The following is an 18813-nucleotide window of genomic DNA, read 5'->3' as shown; positions in this document are numbered from 1 at the left end:
TGCACCTGGACCCCCGTGTGCCCCCGGTGCACCCAGACCCCCGTGTGCCCCCAGTGCACCTAGACCCCCCCCATGCACCTGGACCCCCGTGCGCCCCCGGTGCACCCGGACCCCCGTGCGCCCCCGCCGCCCCCGGTGCTGGCGGCGCCGCGGCCCGGCAGCCGCCGCGGCCTCCGGACTACAGCGCCCAGCGGCCCCCGCGCGGACGCGCGTGTCCGGCGGCGGCGGCGGCGGCGGCGGCGGCGGCGGCGGCGGGAGATTCAAATCGCGGGCGGAGCCGCGGCGGCCGCAGCCATGGAGCGAGCGGGGCCGGCGCGTTGTGAGTGCCCGCGGGGCCGGGGGGCAGCGGTTTTTGGGGGGGGGGGGGGGGGTATTGAAGGTGCCGTCGGGCCGTTGCACCGCCAAGCCCGGTTTTGCTTTGCAAAGCCTCATTGCGGTGGGTAAATACATATATGCACATATATATGTAAATGCATCTGTCTATATGTATAGATATACATATGCACACGCATAAATAGCAAATACACGCACACTATATGTATGCTTAAACATATATGTAAACAATATATATATATTTAAAACAAAACAAAGAAAAAGACCCACCCCAGAATGTCTGTTTTTGCCCCTGCTTTGTCGGTCCCGCCGCCCAGACGAGCGCCTCACCGCCGACGAGATGGATGAGCAGCGGCGGCAGAACGTCGCCTACCAGTACCTGTGTCACCTGGAGGAGGCCAAGCGGTGAGGGCCGGCCGGGGGCCCCCATCCGGGGGAGAGGGAGCACAAGTGGGGACAAGGATAGCATGGAAAAGGGGCTCTGGGTGGGCAGAGGCTGCAACATTCAACAGCTGGTAAAACCCTGTCTGCTCCCAGCGCTTTCTGGTCCTTCAGAGGTAGTTTTCCTTTTTTTGCATCTATATATTTTTTTGGGTCGTTCAGACATCTGCTTGCACCCAAACTGGCACGCTGAGAAATTACCTTCTGCTAAACCCAACAGCAAAAGGGGTGGGTTGGAGGGCCAGCCTTTTCCCACTGCTCCATTGAGGTGGATTTATTGGGGGGGATCTCTCCCTTGGGTGGCTGTTTTCCCTGTCTGGATGGGGCCTGGGGTGCGGGTGCTGGTGGGTGCTGAGGGTCTGCAACGTGCCGCCCTATCTCTGTGCTGCCAGCTGGATGGAGGCTTGCTTGCACGAGGAGCTGGCCCCCCCCACGGAGCTGGAGGAGAGCTTGCGAAACGGCGTCGTCCTGGCCAAGCTGGGCCACTGCTTTGCCCCGGACGTTGTGCCCCTAAAGAAGATCTACGACCGCGAGCAGCTGCGGTACAAGGTAAGATGGGGCTGTGGCATTGGGGGATCGTTCCCCAAGTGCAAACGCTGCTTCTGGTACTGCAACGGGGTGCACGAACCGTGTGAAACCTGTGGCTGGTGGAGTCTTTCCATCCCTGATGAATGCAAAGTGGGGGGAAATGTGCTGGTTGCAATGAGTAAGTGAGTTGGGTCAGTTTAATGTAGCAGGGTTGCAAGTAGGCTCTGTCAGCTCTGCTGCTCCAGAGGGCTGCAGACCTGCCTGCGGGTTTAACTTTGCGTGCTGGCTCCTGCTCGGTGGGTTTGGGGCAGCGGGTGGCCCCAGGGATGGGAGAAGATGAGTTTGAGTCTGAGCTGGTTCCATCTCCTCCCGTCTAGGCAACCGGACTTCACTTTCGGCACACGGATAACATCAACTACTGGCGTGAGGCCCTGACCCACGTGGGGCTTCCTTCGGTAATGCGTCCCCTCGGCTCGCCCTGGGCTGGCTTTTGGGGGAAACCCTCGTGGCAGCGCCCTGCCTGCTTGGGGCTACGTGCCGTGGGGACAGTGTGGCGGGAGGTGGGAAACGCTGGTGTGCCGAGAGGCTTCCCCTTGTCACGGTCCCCTGTCCCTCGCCGGGGTGGCCCCTTGAGCCCTGTCATCTACGTGGAGCGTCTGGGTCCGAGCCTAACTCCTGTGTCCTTGGCAGATCTTCCACCCGGAGACCACCGACATCTACGACAAGAAGAACATGCCACGGGTGGTCTACTGCATCCATGCGCTCAGGTGGGTGCCAGCGAGTGTCCCCATTCCTGGTCCCTGGGCCAAAGTTGTCATCTTGGTTCACGTTCATAGTATGGAGCCCTTTACTGGCATCGAGAAGGTGGGAAGGCTCCCAAATCCCAGCCTCGGGCACTCCTTGTGTCTGCTTAATCCTACATCTGACAGACTCAGCAGGATGCGTCCTGATGTGAAACCCTTTGGGACAGAGGGAGATATAAGAGCCCATGGGATCCAAGTGCTTAGACTTGGAAACCTGGAATCATGCTCATGCATTTCTTTAAAGAAGTGTCTGGGCTTAATAAAGGATTATCCCTATTCCTCGTAGGAGAAAGTGAGGCACAGGGCTGGGGGGTGGCTTGGCTGTAGATGTTTCAGTGAGTCTATGGTGGCCACAGGACTGCCAAATCCTCCTCTCCCTCTCTCTGCGAGGCTGCAGGGCCTCCTCCCTTCCCTAGGACAGAAAATACTTGAATTGCTGCATTGGGAGGGAGAAGCAAGTGTCTGAACAGTCAGTGTGTGTCTGCTTCATCTTTCAGCTTGTACCTGTTTAAGCTGGGGCTGGCTCCACAGATCCAGGACTTGTACGGGAAAGTGGACTTCACAGGTACGAACCCATGTGAGAAAACCTGGGTTGGGACTGGCGACTCATGTTTGTCTGTCTGTGCTACCGATGCTCTTGCATTCCTTCCATGCAAGGGTTGCTGAGAATAAAGACCTCGAGCGAGCTTTTCCGGAGCTGCCTTGGCAATGCCGGCCCCGACACGGGCGTTTTCTGCGCCCTCGGGCTTGGCAGAGGAGCTGTCTGCTCCTGCTCTGTTGTCTGCTCTGCTGTCTGCTCTTGGGTCGGGCAGGTCTGCATGGCTCGAGTGCTGTGCTGGGCCAGAGCAGTGACCTCTCTGCTCTGCTCCAGAGGAGGAGATCAACAACATGAAGCGGGAGCTGGAGAAGTACGGCCTGCAGCTGCCTGCCTTCAGCAAGATTGGGGGCCTCCTGGCCAACGAGCTCTCGGTGGATGAAGCGGCAGGTGAGGGGGAGCCATGGGGAAAGCGGTGACCTGCGGTGGTCATAGCAGCATCTCAGCTCAGGATTCCCGCTGCTGAACATGCCGGCCCCCTGAATGCCAAATCCGGACCCAGCAAGTCCATGCAAACCACGTGGTGCTTTTGAGGAGCTCTAAATGCAGCTTGGGCACCTTGCTGCTCTTCTTCAGACCGGCACAGGGCTGGCACATCCTCTTCCCAGCTGGCAGCGCCTGGGGTTTGCATTAGCTGGATTGCTCTAGAGAAATCGAGACTGTCTGGGCACAGGGCACTGCCCTTGGAGAAGGGAGATCCTCTACCATCAGGCTTGGGGTGGCTTGTCCCGCTGCATGCAGGGCTAGAGGCAGATAGAGCAGGGCATCAAGGGCTGTAATGGGCCATCCACCATCTCCCCAGGGCAGCTGTCTCATGTCTCTCCTTCCTGCTTTGCCCCCAGTCCACGCAGCCGTGCTGGCCATTAACGAAGCGGTGGAGAGGGCAGTGGTGGAGCAGACCATGGAGGCCCTGCGCAACCCCAATGCCATGCTGCTCAACCTGCGGGAGCCCGTGGCAGCTGTCTACCAGGAGGTGCTCTACCAGGCGAAGCTGCAGAAAGCCAGCAATGCCAGGAACAGGGTAAGTACAGCATGGAGGTCCTGGGAGAAGAAGCAGTCCCTTCACTGGTGATAGCTGCTTCCAGCTGGAGGGGTTCATCTTGGTCAGAGCATGTCCCTGTGTCTCTGGCAAGCAAAGCCCAAATCTTGAGCCCTTGCGTTGTTCAAAGACAGGGAAAGGTAGGGAGGAAATGGTTCTTCTCTTGGTACTGGCTGACTGCAGGGCCTGGGGAAGGTAAATGAGTCCAGATATCTCCAGAGGGTCCCCTCTGCTGGCCCACAGCTAGTGGGATGCATCTGGGCAGAAAGCTCACGGTGGGGAATCTGTCTCCAGTACCTGCAGGGGATCCCGGAAGGGGAGGACATCTACGACCGGTGTCTGACCCAGGCTGAAATACAAGGGAACATCAACAAAGTGAACGGTGAGCAAAGCTGCAGCTCTTCTTCTGGGGGGTCTGCAGAACTGCTGCTGTCAATACAGAGCTTATCAGGCAAATCTGGTGCCATCCTGGCACTCCCAGGCTGGAAGGAAGAACCTAGCCTGGACGTTAGAGGTAGCAGAAAGGAGATGTCTCCTCAGGCCTCAGACCTGGCAGGAGCAGGGTTCATTGGCTCTTTCCAAGGAGAAATTAAAATTTTTGGCATGTGGACTTGTGGTTCCAGTTTACTCTTATCCCTGGAGTCATGGGATGATTTACCTCTCTGGCCTCTTCCCTAGTCCATGGGGCTTTAGAGCATGTGGATGATGCCCTGGAAAACCAGGATGCTCAGGAGCTGTACCGGGCGCTGCAGGACCCTGTCCTGGCCCTGCGCTGTCTGCAACGGGAGAACCTCGACTGCTACTTGGAGCAGCTCAGCATGGACCGGGAGCAGAAAGCACTGGTAGGGGCTCACAGGAGCCTGGCGGATGGGGGATACCGGGGCTGGGGTGGCACCCAGGACGGCTTTAACGGTGGTGCCCCAGCTGGAGAGGGCTCCCTGCCCAAGAAGGAGGACGCTCTGCAGGGCTGCAGGCTTTCTGCAAGGGGGTTTGAGCATTGGCTGCTCCATCTGGCCAAGGAGGACTTGATGCAAGCCCCAGAGGGCTCTTTGTGCCTCCTGCAGGAGCTGGGCTACGTGGACCTGCTGGAGCAGGAGGAGCTGGAGGCAGGGATCCTTGCAGCAAACAAGAAGGGAGAGGAGGAGCGAGCCAGTGAGTGGCCAGGGCTGGGGCGGACAGGGTGGCCACGGTGGGTTTTGGTGCCTCATGCTGCAGCGTGGGGACGGGCCAGACCCCTGCAGCCTGGCTGAGCTCCGCGGGGCACGAGGCTCAGCCGTGCGGGACATCGCCAGCGGCTTTCCCAGGGGCGCGGACGGCTCCCGCAGCCCACCCGTGACGGCCCTGGCCCCTTCCTGTGCCGACCCACCCCGGTCTCTCCGCTCAGTGCTGCAGGCCGTGAGCCGAATCAACGCGGCCGTGCGCCGGGGGACGCCCGCCGAAACGCTGAAGGCGCTGATGGACCCGGCGGCGCAGCTGCCCGCCGTGCATCCGCTCGCCGCCCCGCTGTATCAGTGCGAGCTGGCCCTGCTGCAGCGCCAGCACCCGCGGGTGAGAGCATCTCCCCGGGGACGCTCCCCTCGCCGGGGAGGCGGGTAACGGGGAGCGCAGGGAGGGTCAGCGTCCGCCTGCTCCGCGCAGGGCGAGCTGGCGCAGGAGGAGCTCTTTGTGGCCGTGGAGATGCTGTCGGCGGTGGCGCTGGTTAACCGAGCCCTGGAGGCCGGAGACGTGGACGGGCTCTGGAGCAGCCTGGTCAGCCCTGCCTTGGGCATCTCGGACGTAGAGGACGCAAACGCGCAGCGGTGAGCAGAGCCGTTCGGAAAGCAAGGCAGCGGGCGCTGGCGGAAAGCTTTCCTGCTTCGAATCCGCTAAGCCATCGCCCTGCGCTGCCCCTGCAGGTATTTCAATGACTTATTGCAGCTGAAAGGCCAATCTAGGAAAGCGGGAGCCGAGTTCCTGAGCTGGAACGACATTCAGGCCAGCGTGAGCAGCACCAACTTGTCCGTGCAGAACGAAAACGACAGTGAGTGGCGGCCGCGTGGTTTTTGGCTGAGCAGAGAGTTGGGCAAACTTTCCGGAAGGGCTGGTTGCATTGGGAGCCCAACCCTTAGGAGACACTGGAGAACCTCGTGCAACCTTGAGCTGCAAATCTACACCCGGAGCACCTGCGGGCTGACATGGGTGTCCCTTCCCTCCCGTTGCAGAAGTCCTCGCTGTCAGGCTGATCAACGAGGCGCTGCTGCAGGACGACCCCGAGAAGACCCTGGCGGCGCTGCTGCTGCCGGCGGCCGGCCTGGCCGACGTCACCCTGCCGGTCGCTAGACGTTACCACGATGTCCTGACCCGGGCGCGAAGGCAAAAGGCCCAGGTAGCATGCTGGTTCCCCGCAGCAGCGTGGCGCCTTGCTGCTGTCCTCGGCATGCGGTTGCGCTTGGGGCTTGTTAGACCCTCTTTCTTTCCACCTTCCAGGCCACAGAGGATGACAGGGCTGTCCTCTGGTGGGAAGAGATCCAGCAAGGGGTTTCCAAGGCCAACCAGGACTCTGCGGCCACGAGGAGAAGTAAGGGCTCCCCGCGGCGCTGGGAGCTGATGCTGCCAAGAGCTGCAGCCCTGCCCGCTCCAGCGCCGCCGAGGTAGCGGGCAGAGATGTAAAGAAAGGGTTCGCCAGGGCCACCGTGTTGCTGCGCATCTCCGTAACCCCCTTCCTCCGCTCCCGCAGTGGCCCTGGGCATCGCAGCCATCAACCAGGCCATCAAGGAGGGGAAAGCGGCCCAGACGGTGCGCGTGCTGCACAACGCCGACGTGGCCCTGCGCGGCGTGGTGACCGCCTGCGCCGGCGCCTACCAGGAGCATCTCGCGGCCCTCGTGGCCAGCAAGAAGCAAACGGGTAAAAGCGCTCGGGCCGCAGGGCAGGAAAACCCCGCGGGGAGCTGCGCTCCGTCCCGCGCCGCGTCGGCTTTGCGACAGCTGCTCCCCGACTGCGTTTCTCTCCGCATCGACGCGCAGGGAGCGGGAAGCCGTGCTGGGTCCGGCACAGGCTGAAGGACGGCGCCGAGTACTTCCTGAGCCTGCAGACGTTCGAGGGCACCTGGGACCGGCCCCGCGACGGCGTCCTCAACACCACGCACCTGAGCCGGGAGGAGATCCAGGTATGGGCAGGACGGGGCAGCTCGGAGACGCTGGCGGCGCTGCGGGCACTGAGCTGGCGTGTCGTCTCCCCGCAGTCCATCGTCACCCGCGTGACGGCGGCCCACGACCGGGAGCGCCTCTGGGCGGCCAACGTCGGCTTCGTCGTGCGGCTGCAGGCGCGGGCCAGGGGCTACCTCGTCCGCCGGGCATTCGCCGCCCGCCGGCACGTCCTGCGGGAGCAGTGGCCGGCGGCTGCCAGGATCCAGGTGACGTGCGCCGGCCCGAGGCTCGCTGCCGCGGCGGGGATGCAGCGCGCGGGCCGCCGCTCGCTGCATCCTCCGGCCGGTCCTGGGTGCCCTGTGCAGGGCGCTGCCCCGTGGGCGCCCGAATAACTCGTCTTTCCTCCTCGCCAGGCTTTTTGGAGAGGATACAGGCAGCGCAGGGCTTACCTGGAGAGGCTGCGCTACTTGCACGCCAACGCAGATGCTGCAGTAAAGGTGGGAAAGCTGGTCCTTTGGGGTCCGGTTTTTGCCCCCGCAGACATAGTTCGTATTGCTGTAGTTCGCATCACATCGGCGAAATGGCATTTACCTCCCTGCCCGCTGGAAAGGCAGCCGGCTCGAGGGAGGAACAGAGGGTCGGTGCACACGTAGCGTAGCTAACCTGGCTTTTGGCTGCTGGTCCTGTCCCAAACGCCGCGTGTTCGGAGATCTCCGCTGAGCACGGGCAGCAAAACCTGGCTATGAGCTTGGATTAGGTGGAGAACGTCTTGCAAAAACGCAGCCCTCTCCTTTCCCACCCGCTGTGCGGGCTGCGCTTCTCCCCAAACAGGTCCTCGGGGTGTTAAAACGCTGAACATCTCTCCTAGATCCAGGCGTGCGTGAGGATGTGGCAGGCTCGTAAGAAGTACCAGGAGAGGCTGCGCTACTTCGGGAGGAACGTGAGTGTTGGGGTGGGAGACTGCAAACGGCCCCCTAGAACAGCCCGGGGGAGATGCTGGCGGCTTGTTGCAGGCTGTTGGCACGGAGGGGCGAAAAAGTCCCCGAAAGTGTAGTCAAACCGCTGCCCCTGAGCACTTGCAGCACCTAGCTGGAGAGGGAGAAGCTGGTGCATCCTTGTGCTGGGACAGATGGGAAGGAAAAAGGGTCTCGTGCCTAGTGAGCTTGGCTGCCGAACTAGTGAGCTCTGTAAAGGCTGAAGAGAGAAAAACGCTCCAGCTCCTTGGAAAACCAACAGGGACTGAGAGATGCCTGCTAGAGGGGAGTGAAATTTGGGAGGGAAAGTGTCATCTGCGGTAAGTGAAGCTGCTCCTCTGGCGTTGCTGCAGCACACGAAAAGCAGCAATTGCGGAGGAAGCAGCTGCTGCTGAGGCTCCCCCCAAACAGAGGGCAAAATCCTGAAATCCCTTCTGGGTTTTGGATCCCCTTATCCCATGCCCCTGCAGGTTCCTGGAGTTGGGAAAGCCGGACAAGCAGGGAGGGAGCAAGTAGCCAGCTGCCTGGCTGCTCTCCGGTGCTCCAGCTTTGCTGCAGGGATGCTATGGGGAACCTTCCCTCCTCTTCCCTCCTTCACCCCCTTGTTTGTCTTGGCAGATTAAAGCTGTAATTAAAATCCAGGCTTTTGTGAGAGCTAACAAGGCCCGTGGGGATTACAGGATGCTGGGTAGGTGCCTGCTTGTCTCTGCTCTGAAGTGGCTATAATTAATTGGGGATGGCGATGCCTCCTTCTTCGTTTACCTGGAGCGGTGGCAGGCTGGCCTGAAGCACCCGCGTGGCAAACGTGGGCGGCAGAGGCTTGTCACCTCTCTGCGCTGGTCCGAGCAGCCTCGGGGCTGTTTGTGCTGCCCCTCTGCTCCCGAAGGCTTCCCTGGGGGGAGCCGTCGCTAATGCAGAGCCCGCACCCTCTGCGAGAAGCGACTGCCACGCAGCATCCTTGCATTGGAAGAACGTTTTGGGGGAGGATGGAGCGTTTTTGTGATATGCTGGGAGTGTGAGGTCCCACGTGGGACAGCCGCTCCGTCTTCTGGTGGGTGCTTACGGGGCTGCCATGCCTCCTTGCAGTCGGTGCCAGGAACCCACCTCTGAGCATCGTCCGGCGCTTTATCCACTTGCTGGAGCAGAGCCAGCATGACTTCTGGGAGGAGTCGGAGCTGCTGCGGCTGCGGGAGGAGGTGGTGAAGAGGATCCGTGCCAGCCGGCAGCTGGAGAGCGACTTGGACCTCATGGACATCAAGATTGGGCTGCTGGTGAAGAACAGGATCACACTGCAGGTCGGGGAGCACCCTGGGGTGGGGAAGGACCTCGGCCACCTCGTGTGGCTCTGCCGCGGTGCCTTGGCTGTTAAACGAGTACAAATCTGGCCTTACCTCCTTGGCATTACAGCTTAAACTTCTCTCTGCTTTGCTTTTAAAGCAATTCAAGGGATTTAGATACCTTCTAGGTGCCTCTGGCTCTTTTACCAGAAGCTAGGCTGAAATCTGGAGCTTGCTCACAGTTGCTAATGCTTCTGCTCTCTCCTTGCCCACGGCTTTTCCAGGAGGTGGTCTCCCACTGCAAGAAGCTGACCAAGAAGAATAAGGAGCAGCTCTCGGAGATGATGGCCATAGACAAGCAGAAGGGGCTCAAGTCGCTCAGCAAGGAGAAGCGGCAGAAGCTGGAGGCCTACCAGCACCTCTTCTACCTGCTGCAGGTGAGGGTTGCTGGGCTCTACCTGTGCCCACTCGCAGAGCCCTTGGTGTGAAGGTTGGGGCAGCCCCAGCTGTGCAGCACACACACGCTCCTTCTCTCTGCAGACCCAGCCTGGATACCTGGCCAGGCTCATCTTCAAGATGCCCCAGAACAAGTCCACCAAGTTCATGGAGTCTGTGATCTTCACGCTTTACAACTACGCGTCCAACCCACGGGAGGCCTACCTGCTGCTCCAGCTCTTCAAGGCAGCTCTGCAGGAGGAGATCAGGTGCGTGGCCACAGGCACAGGCGCCCCGGTTTAGGGAGAGATCTGGGAAAAGGCTGGGCCAGGAGCTTCAGTTCAGCTATGGATATTCCCTCTAGCTGTTGGCTCCTTGCCTTTGGCTACGGCCCTGTGCCGGGAGAGTGATTGTGACAGTTCATCACCTTCATCCTGTTGCTCTCTCCAGGTCCAAAGTGGACCACATCCATGACATCTTGACGGGGAACCCCACAGTGATCCGTCTGGTGGTCAGCTTCTACCGTAACGCCCGCGGGCAGAACGCCCTGCGGCAGATCCTGGGCGGTGCTGTGCAGGAGGTCTTGCAGGACAAGACCCTCAGCATCCGCACCAACCCCGTGGACATCTACAAGGCTTGGATCAACCAGACCGAGTCGCAGAGCGGGCAGAAAAGGTCAGATGCTGGGCAAGGATGCTTAGCCCAGAGGCAAGCTGATGGACTCTGTGACAGTGACGGGGACCTTGTCTTCCATCTACAGCAAGCTACCGTACGAAGTCAGCCCTGAGCAGGCCCTAAGCTACCCCGAGGTGCAGAGGCGGATGGATATTTCTATCCGCAACCTCCTGGTGATGACAGACAAGTTCGTCTCTGCCATCATCTCTTCTGTGGATAAAATCCCGTACGTATCTCAATGGCTTGTAGGCACCCTCCTGCTAGGTCTCCAGCCCGAAGGTAACTTCAGCGAGGCCCTAGAACGTGAGCTTGGACGATGGAGGTTCTCCCTGCCCCTTAGCTGCTGTAGGACTGAGTTCTCATGCTGCCAGGAAGGGGAAAAACAAGCATCAGCAGGCATTGCTGTCTCTGCCCTTCCAGTAACGCTCTGTCTGTCTGGCTCTTCTCACCTCTGCTTCTGAGTGCTTTGCTGCTGAGGTCGGGGTGTCTGTGAGGAAGAACCTGAGCTTTGAGAGGGGTCTCGGAGGATGAAGACTTCCTACAGGGGTGTCTAAGCAGGTAGTGAAAGGACAGGAGAGGGATTGGAGAGATCAGGGCTTGTGCAACCTCGAGCACTTTGCTGTGTTTATGGCTCCTCCATTTCTTCAAGGCTTTGGGACTTCCTATGTCACCAAGCACAGCAGCGACGCTCCCGTGTAACACAGAGCTTGGTCATCTAGCTGGAGGTCTGGCAGGATGGCCAAGTCTGGCCCTGCCCTGCCTGCTAACTGGGCTCTCTCCTTTCCCCTCCCCAGCTACGGCATGCGCTACGTGGCCAAAATCCTGAAGATGTCTTTGGCTGAGAAATTCCCCGAGGCCTCGGAGGAAGAGATCTATAAGGTGCCCGGGGATCTGCGCTACCTGGTGGGGGTTCAGCTGCGTATGTATGCAGCGGTCTAGGATCTCTTGCTCTCCGTTTGTAGAGTGGTTGTAATTTCTCTCTTGACTTGAAGTTGCCTTCAAGTTTGAATGATTTCCTTAAGCCACTGAGGAAATGTCAGCTCTGGGCACTTCTCTATGCTGCTGTCCCCTCTGGGAGGGACCAGGAGCTCCCACCCTGGGCAGCATGAGCAAAAAACCATCTCTGCTGAGCCACCAGCCCACATCCTCCCCTAGCCCCGGCTGACACCCGCTGTCTGTCCTGTGCCCTAGATCGTTGGCAACCTGCTCTACTACCGCTTCATGAACCCGGCAGTGGTGGCTCCTGACGGATTCGACATTGTGGACATCTCGGCTGGGGTAGCCCTGCACCCCGACCACCGCCGCAACCTGGGCTCCATCGCCAAGGTGCTGCAGCACGCGGCCGCCCACAAGGCTTTTGATGGGGAAAACGCCCACCTGCGCGTGGTGAACCGCTACCTGGAGGACACCCACGACAAGTTCAGGTGGGCGCTGGGACGGCGTCAGCTCCACTTAAGGACATGCCTCGGGCTTTAGGGTGCATGGTGCTGAACAGCCAAGCACCTTGTCTGTCCGGTGGCAAGCAGAGGATTGTGACCCTAGAAATAAAAAGGGGGACACGTTGGGGAGGAAGGGAGGGATCTAGCTAAAGCCATGGATTTTTGGGGCTTGCTGAGAGGTTCTTCTCTGCAGGGAGTTCATCTCTGCTGCCTGTTGCGTCCCAGAGCCAGAAGAACGGTTTAATGTCGATGAGTACTCAGAGATGGTGGCGGTGGCCAAGCCAGTCATCTACATCACAGTGGGGGAGCTGATTAACACACACAAGGTAAGGGCATGAGGTCCACCTGCAAATGAGCAGGTCTTGTGCAAAACAGCCTCAGCCTGAGCCTTGGCGGCCTTGGCATGATGCTCATCGTGTGCGTTATCCAAAGCAAACTCCTGACTTCTCTGCCTGCTCTCCAAAAATGCCACGGTTGTCCTCAGTTGCCAATATAGGGCATCAGTGTCGTAGATTCCTCCCCGCCCAATGTAACTTCCCAATATCCTGCAGGAACCTTGATAAACTTTTGGCCCTGCTACGTCCTGTGGGGCTGAATCCTACAGTTTAAATGCGTGTTGCAGGGAAAAAGATTCCTCCTCTTCAGTCCCCATCTCCTGGGCTTTCTACTGTGTTTCATCATGCTCCCCTGCATCCTATCACAAGGACGGCTGTTCGTTATTTGATCGCTCTCCTTTTTTTTATGCAAGCAAATGTTACAGATTCTGCAGATTCTCTGCTGTTTGTCTTTTCTTGAACCTCCCAGCTTTGCTGTGCTCTTTCTTTCGAGGGCAAAGGCAGCCACATTGTTCCCTCCCGGCATTTTTTCCTGAGTCTTATTTCTTTGCACCCCTCCCAGGCCCCTCACTCCTCTCTCTTGTATTATCCAGCTCCTGCTAGAGCATCAGGACTCCATCGCACCTCTTCACGGAGACCCCCTGCATGAACTTCTGGAAGATCTTGATGAAGTTCCTACAGTCCAATCCCTCGTGGGTATGTACAGCGCCCCTGTGAGCTTTGAGACCTCCCAAAGCCGCAGCAAACGGCACCTTCTGCTTGTCACAGCCTTCTCTGCATGTGGCTGAGCTCATCTTTCCCTGCAGAGCATCCGAGCCCTTGTTCCAGCTCACGTGGGTTTCTCGGAGCAGAGTTTTGCAGAGGTTTCTGCAACATCAGGGTTTTTCAATCTTGGGTTATGCAAGAGGACTAACTTTATAGGGCCAGAGTAGCTGGGATGTTTCCGTACTGTAATCCAGAGCGCAGTGTGACCTTGCCTCTAATATCGAGAGATTTAATCTTCTATAAATTAATGTGCTCCATTGCAGCTCGGGGGGCGGGAGTCTCCTTGCTCGGCATGCTGTTCAGTGCGTGCTCGGCATCCTGCACCCTCGGGTCCTCTGCAGACATGAGTTTGAGGATGTTTTTCTTGCACCAAAGGCTTGCCGAATCGGTTTGGGCATGGCCGCTCAGTCTCGCGCCGGCAGCAGGGCCCGGGGGCAACCATCTCCGCTCCTTGTGCTCCCGTGTGGCTACTTATTCCTTGCAGGCGAGGGTGTTCCCAGCCCAGCAGACGGCAGCACGGAGCAAGCGCTCTCCCAGCTTGCCAGAGCGGAGATCTCCCTCACCCTCACGAACAAGCTCGTGCTGGAGGCCAGCAGCGAGGAGGCCGACGTGAAGAGCTTGCTGCTGAGGTGAGGACGCGCTTCGGGGCGCAGGGCGTTGGGGACGCAGCGCAGGAGGCAAATCCAGCAGCCAGCGCCGTGCCGCAACCCAGCATCTCGTGGCCTCTTGCCAGCTTGACCTCAGGGGAGCGTGGTGGTGGGTCATGCTAGCTCAGATGTTAAAGGGAAGCAAGAAACGCTCCGAATATACTAAAAGACTTGTGGGAAGGAAACAGTCTGGAACAGGGCACCCGACTTCTCTTCCTCACCTCTAGCACCAAGCAAATGCTAGTGGACGTGATCCAGTCCCAGCCAGGAGATTCCCTTCCGGAGATCCTGTGGACGCCGGCGTCGGAGGACGAGGTGAGACGCTTGTGGGAGAAGCGCTGGCTGCCTCCCTTGGGGTTGTATGCCAAAAACCTCTTGTTTAGGGAAAAAGGCAAACGTGCTACAAGCAGAAAGCTAGGCTGCTCCTCGTCCGTATGCCTCAGCGGTGCCCGGGCTCAGCGCAGGCGTGTGTCCGGCCAGGAAAAGCTCAAACCGAGTTGGGGGAGGATGTTTCAGTGCTCCATCTCCCAGCGTCCCACTCCAGCGATGCTCCTGTAAAATGTCCCTCCTACCTTGTCCCCCAGGAGGCCTCCCACTCCCATCTCATGCACAGACGGGCGCTGCAGGACGCCCGGACCCCCGACAAGCTGAAACGCAACCGCTCTCTGACTGGGAATAGCCAGCTGTCCATGGAGGAGAAGAAGCGTAAGGTCATCCGAAACCTGCGGCGCTTGGAGAGCCTGGGCATCGTGGACTCGGCTGATGGATACCAAGGGATCGTTAATGAGATGGCCAAGGTGAGCTGGCGGCCTGGTGCCGCGCACAGAAGAGCGAGCGGTTGCTTGGCCAAGGCCCCGTAGGGTGGAGGGTGCTGCAGGGCTTGAGGTGACACCGAGGCGTGTACCCAAGTCGGGAGGTCTCCCCTTCAAACCCACCTAGGGACCTATTCCGGGACCTCGTTTGAAGTTCTGGGTAGGTGATACCGGCTTTCTCACAAGGCTTTATTTTCCCCAGGATATCCGCAATCAGAGGCGTTACCGGCAGCACCGCAAAGGGGAGCTCCTGAAACTGAGGCAGACCCTCCAAGGCCTCAACTCCAAGACCTTATTTTATGAAGAGCAGATCGACTATTACAACCAGTACATCAAGACCTGCCTCGACAACCTGGCAGCCAGCAACAAGTAGGTTTTCTTTGTTTGGTTGGTTGGGGTTTTTTGGTGCAAAAAAACCCCCCAGATCCCTCTCTGGATGTTGTGAATGTTTAATGCTCGTGGGGTTAGAGGGGTTATCTACAGTTAAAGACCCTTTCATGAGAGACTGAGTCTGCGGTCCCATCTCTTGCAGGGTCAGCGGGAAGAACAAGAAGCTGCAGTCATTGCATTACACGGCAGCCCGGCTGTTTGAGAAGGGGGTGCTGCTGGAGATCGAAGACTTGCCGGTCAGCCAGTACGTAGTCTGAGAGATGAGCTATTGCAGCGTAATTTTGGGGGCAGGTAGAGCAAAACCACCTGGAGAGGTGCCCGCGGGCCCATCCTCCCCACGGATGTTCGAGGTGTTACTGGGATTTGGAGATGGCTTTTTGAGTTGTAGATCTAGATTCATCCCTGAGGATGGAACCGCCAAATAGTCCCAGATGGAGCAGCAAGGGGCCCGGCGTTGCCATCTGGGTCGTGCTAACCCCTGCCGTTTCCTTTAGGTTCAGGAACGTGATTTTCGACATAATCCCCTGCGAGGAATCGGGCAAGTTCCAGGTGAAAGCCAAGTTCATGGGCATCGACATGGAGAAGTTCCAGCTCCACTACCAGGTGGGCAGCCCGTTCCTGTGCTTGCGCGCGGCTGCTAACGGGCTCTCGATGCTGCCGCGGGAATGGGGTTGAACCCAGGAGTCCAGGCTCAGCCCAGGGGGTGTGGGAGGTGGACAGTCCCCCCAAAACCCAGCTGATCGAGGGCAGCGGCCAGAGCTCATCTGGAGCCGTGCCCCGAGGAGGGGACAGACTCGCTGCACTGTGAGGAAGCATCTCCTCGCTGTGTTTCCTAATGCGAACCCGGCTCCTCGCTGGCTTCCCTCTTCCCTTGGGGCCACCAGGGGCTGGGAGGGGGTTGCTGCTGGGTGCTGAGGTTGGGAGAGGCTCCAAACTGGGGACTGGAGCCCACCCCGGCTGTGCCGCTGACATCTCTCCTCCAGGACCTGCTGCAGCTGCAGTACGAGGGCGTAGCTGTCATGAAGATGTTTGACAAGGCCAAAGTCAATGTCAACCTGCTCATTTTCCTCCTCAACAAGAAGTTCTTCAAGAAGTAACTGGAGCATGGGCGGGGAGGAGGGGAGGGAAGGGTGCTTCCGGGCATCCCGGGGTGGGGGACAGATGGGAATTAAAAACCTGCCAAAGAGAAACCTTGGGGCCGAGCAGTCCCCTCTGCAGCGGTGAAAGCTGCCTCCACAGGTCTCGTGACCCAGCACGCTTGAGGTCTTGCAGCTAGACTGCATCTCCCTGGGGAGAGCAGCGGGCTCCCTTTCCCCGGATGGTGGAGGCGATGTCTTCCTTTCCCACCACGCTCCAGCCCCAAAAGCAAGGGCTCCCTGAAACCAGTTTGAACTGAAGTTAGATGTGGCACTCTAGGCAAGCTGCTTTTGGCTCCGATTTCTGCTCAAAGCTTGACCAAACCCTGGCCAACCCAAAAAAGCATCATTATGAGCTCTCTGCAAACCAGCTGGGAGCATCTCTCCCTTTCAGGCTTGGCTCTGGAGCAAATCGGTACCTGAATATTTAATAGGTGACAGTCTCCCTCCAGGAGGGAAGACGTGGCTGCTGCAACTTTCACGGCGTGCATAACTGTTTTTAAAGCTTGTATTTGCGGATATTTTGGCTGTTTAGTTCCTGTGTCACTAACAGCTGGCTGCTTAAGGACACTAAGGATTTCTGGACACTAGATAACTTTTTAAGTAATGAAATAAAGGTATTCTAATATTTTTATTCCCCCCCATCTAGTTATAGATGGGGAAACGTCAGCATTAGACTTTGTATGGGGGTCAGGAGAGCGGGAATACAGAAACGGGCTTTGCAATTACTGCTTGCAAAGACGCCACGGGCTGTTCCCTAGGCAATCCAGGTACAATAGAAAATCGGTGGCTGCGCTCTCGAGCTAGACCGTTGGGAGAAATAGCGAAGGGGAGGGTCTCAGCGGCCGGTTGACACCGAGCCGCCGGTGTCCCTGTCCCTCCGGGGCTGCTTTGGAGGGCCCCCCTCGGAGCCGGCTGCTGCAGACAGCCGCCGCCGGACTTGTCCGTCGCAGCCGCATTGACACCTAGCGGCTTTGGGGAACAGCATCCTCCGCTTTTCCTGGTGGGAAGGGAGAAGGTGTGCTCAAGGTCACCCACACACCACGTATCCCTTCTCCGCTGCGGGGTTTGCATTGCCACGGGCTGTTAAAACAGTTTTTTTTTTTCTTTTTTGGGCCGGTGGCAGTGGCTCCCTCCCACGTGTGCTGCAGCCGCCGGCGCCTCGGCGTGATGCTCTGTGCAATGCAAGTGCCAGGGGGAGAAACAGGCTCTCCAGCGAGCGTGGAACAGCCTGGAGCTCCCGCCTTGGCCGGAGCGGTGGCTGCTCCGTTCTCGATTCATTTCTTTACGGTGTTTAATCAGTTTTTAATGACTGAGCTGCTTTAGGAGCAGCACCGAATCGGCATGCACTTCCTGCTCTGGGTGAGCTCCCTTGCTGCACCGGCCCCGGGCTCAGCCCCAGCAACTCCAGCTGCCCCCTGTCTTGTCTTTGGAAGATGTGTGTGTGTTTGTGGGGTTTTTATGTATTTTTTTTTCCTTTCTCTTCTGTCATGCAAATGCTGTATATGGCACTTCTGTCCCTGTCGCGTGTGCGTTGCATCCCAGCTGCGCTGCTGTAGCTCCTCGGTCTGATTTATTCTAAATAAAACATGTATGAGAAAACAGCTGTGAAACCACTCCGGGTGCTCGTCTTGCCTTAAAACAGGCTCTGACCTTGGGCCGTCTCCGCTTTCCGGGTGCTGGCGGATCCCCGCGGTTTCCCACAGCAGCCCCCAGGCCCGGGTTGGGGATAAGCGGGATCGGGGCCGGCGCGGGCTTCGCTCGGGCTGTGCTGAGTCAGGCGCCGAGGCAGCAACTCAGCGCTTGCACGGGGAATTTAGGCCACTTTCGGAGGCACTTAATTCTCAAATAAATACTATGATTACATCTCGTAAAGACTATGATTATATCTCTAAAGGAATGAATTGGGATCAAGCTGCAGCGCTCTTCAAGTTTTAAAATAGGACCAGGCTGCGGTTAACCTGTTGGGTGCTGCACCAAACTGTAGGGAAAGCGTTTGGGAACTGCCTGGGTGGGTAGAAATTTTTTTTCTCCTCCTTCCTTTCTCTTTGGAAGCTGCTCGGTCCTTGGCTGGATGAGCTGGTCAGCTCTGTAGCTGCAGCTCAGCCAGCTTCAAGTACCACCAGCCTGCTCCCACCGATGCTATCAGCTTTGCTGGAAGTTGAGCTCCTGCTGCGATGTTTATCCTGAAAAAGAGATTTCAGGGTGTCTTTTTTGGAGATGGACCTGCCTTGCCTTGCCTGATTATAATAATCCTTAATTCTTCGCCTTGCATCTGCCAGCGCAGGGTGAAGGGGCTCTTGGGGCTGCCCTGAAGCTCTGCTCGGGCCGTGCAAAAGCCAGGTGGCAGAGGCTGGTTCCTGCCCACGCTTTTCGCAGAGGAGGTTGCAGGGGGGAAGCGAGCCCTGGAAATGTCAGCGAGCGAATGTCAGATGGCGCGGGCTGAGCGATTTCCCAAGGCAGCTCCACTAGATGTCATTGCAAGCTGGCGGAAAGTGGCGTGCCGGCACCGGCCCTTCGCGCCCCTCCAGCGCGGCAGCTCTCGGGCACCAGCACCCTCCGCTTGGCAGCGGCCGGCCGCACGCTCTGGGCGCTTTGCAGATGCTCCCGTGCGTGGGCACGGCGTATTGCAGCTGTCGGGCCCCATATGGGCGCGTGGATAGCACCGATGCAGAGCGTGCAACCTGAAGCAGGGAAAGGGTTAGAGAAACTGAGGCACGCGGACAAATGCAGCTTGTCCCGGGCTGCCTGGCAGAGCCCTCCCAGCCCCGGGTGCAGGCACATGGCAGCCGGCCAGGCTGTCCTCAGCCTCCCCTCTGCACCCCGAGGTGCCTGGCTCGTGCAGGGGCTGCGCAATGTTTGCTCAGTCTGGGAAATGGGACAGGAAGGTAGCTTTTGCTCTGCCCTATTGCTAAAACCAGATTGAAAAAGCGTTATTTGGGGAGAAAGGGGGAAAGTCTGGGCTCTGAGGTTCATAGTGCACGTAGCCCTTTGCAACGCTAGCCGTGAGATGGGCAAGAGCGGGTGTGCACGTGCATCTTCAGGTGCACGCGTTGCATTTGC

The 18813-nt window shown here is 58.6% G+C and overlaps 1 protein-coding gene across 3 annotated transcripts; it reads left to right on the top strand.

Moving 5' to 3' along the window:
* The first annotated feature begins 237 nt into the window (after window positions 1–237).
* Window positions 238–17361, top strand: IQGAP3 (IQ motif containing GTPase activating protein 3). Of its 3 annotated transcripts, none has more exons than XR_011136625.1 (39): window positions 238–319; window positions 651–738; window positions 1167–1323; window positions 1680–1757; window positions 1993–2069; window positions 2603–2670; window positions 2977–3090; window positions 3543–3721; window positions 4034–4121; window positions 4418–4581; window positions 4804–4891; window positions 5124–5287; window positions 5378–5538; window positions 5635–5759; window positions 5941–6104; window positions 6206–6296; window positions 6456–6623; window positions 6743–6885; window positions 6961–7131; window positions 7279–7362; window positions 7734–7805; window positions 8458–8527; window positions 8926–9134; window positions 9401–9553; window positions 9657–9820; window positions 10002–10226; window positions 10312–10452; window positions 11021–11105; window positions 11418–11650; window positions 11859–11991; window positions 12594–12696; window positions 13250–13394; window positions 13640–13727; window positions 13997–14209; window positions 14427–14593; window positions 14757–14858; window positions 15109–15217; window positions 15598–16367; window positions 16877–17358. XR_011136625.1 is itself a non-coding variant. In XM_068922263.1 (39 exons), exons 1-39 carry the CDS (start codon window positions 295–297, stop codon window positions 17046–17048), a joined length of 5091 nt encoding a protein of 1696 aa, XP_068778364.1. In that variant the 5' UTR covers window positions 238–294; the 3' UTR covers window positions 17049–17361. The 3 variants fall into 3 exon arrangements, 2 of the variants coding, with proteins under 2 accessions (XP_068778364.1, XP_068778365.1); XM_068922263.1 differs by having other exon boundaries at window positions 15598–15707; window positions 16877–17361; XM_068922264.1 differs by lacking the exon at window positions 16877–17358 and having other exon boundaries at window positions 15598–16382.
* Window positions 17362–18813: the final 1452 nt, after the last annotated feature.

Source organism: Struthio camelus, chromosome 30 (assembly GCF_040807025.1).
Source record: "Struthio camelus isolate bStrCam1 chromosome 30, bStrCam1.hap1, whole genome shotgun sequence".
NCBI lineage: Eukaryota > Metazoa > Chordata > Aves > Struthioniformes > Struthionidae > Struthio > Struthio camelus.
Note: the sequence above shows the minus strand (reverse complement) of the source record. Positions and strands in the feature narration are given on the sequence as shown.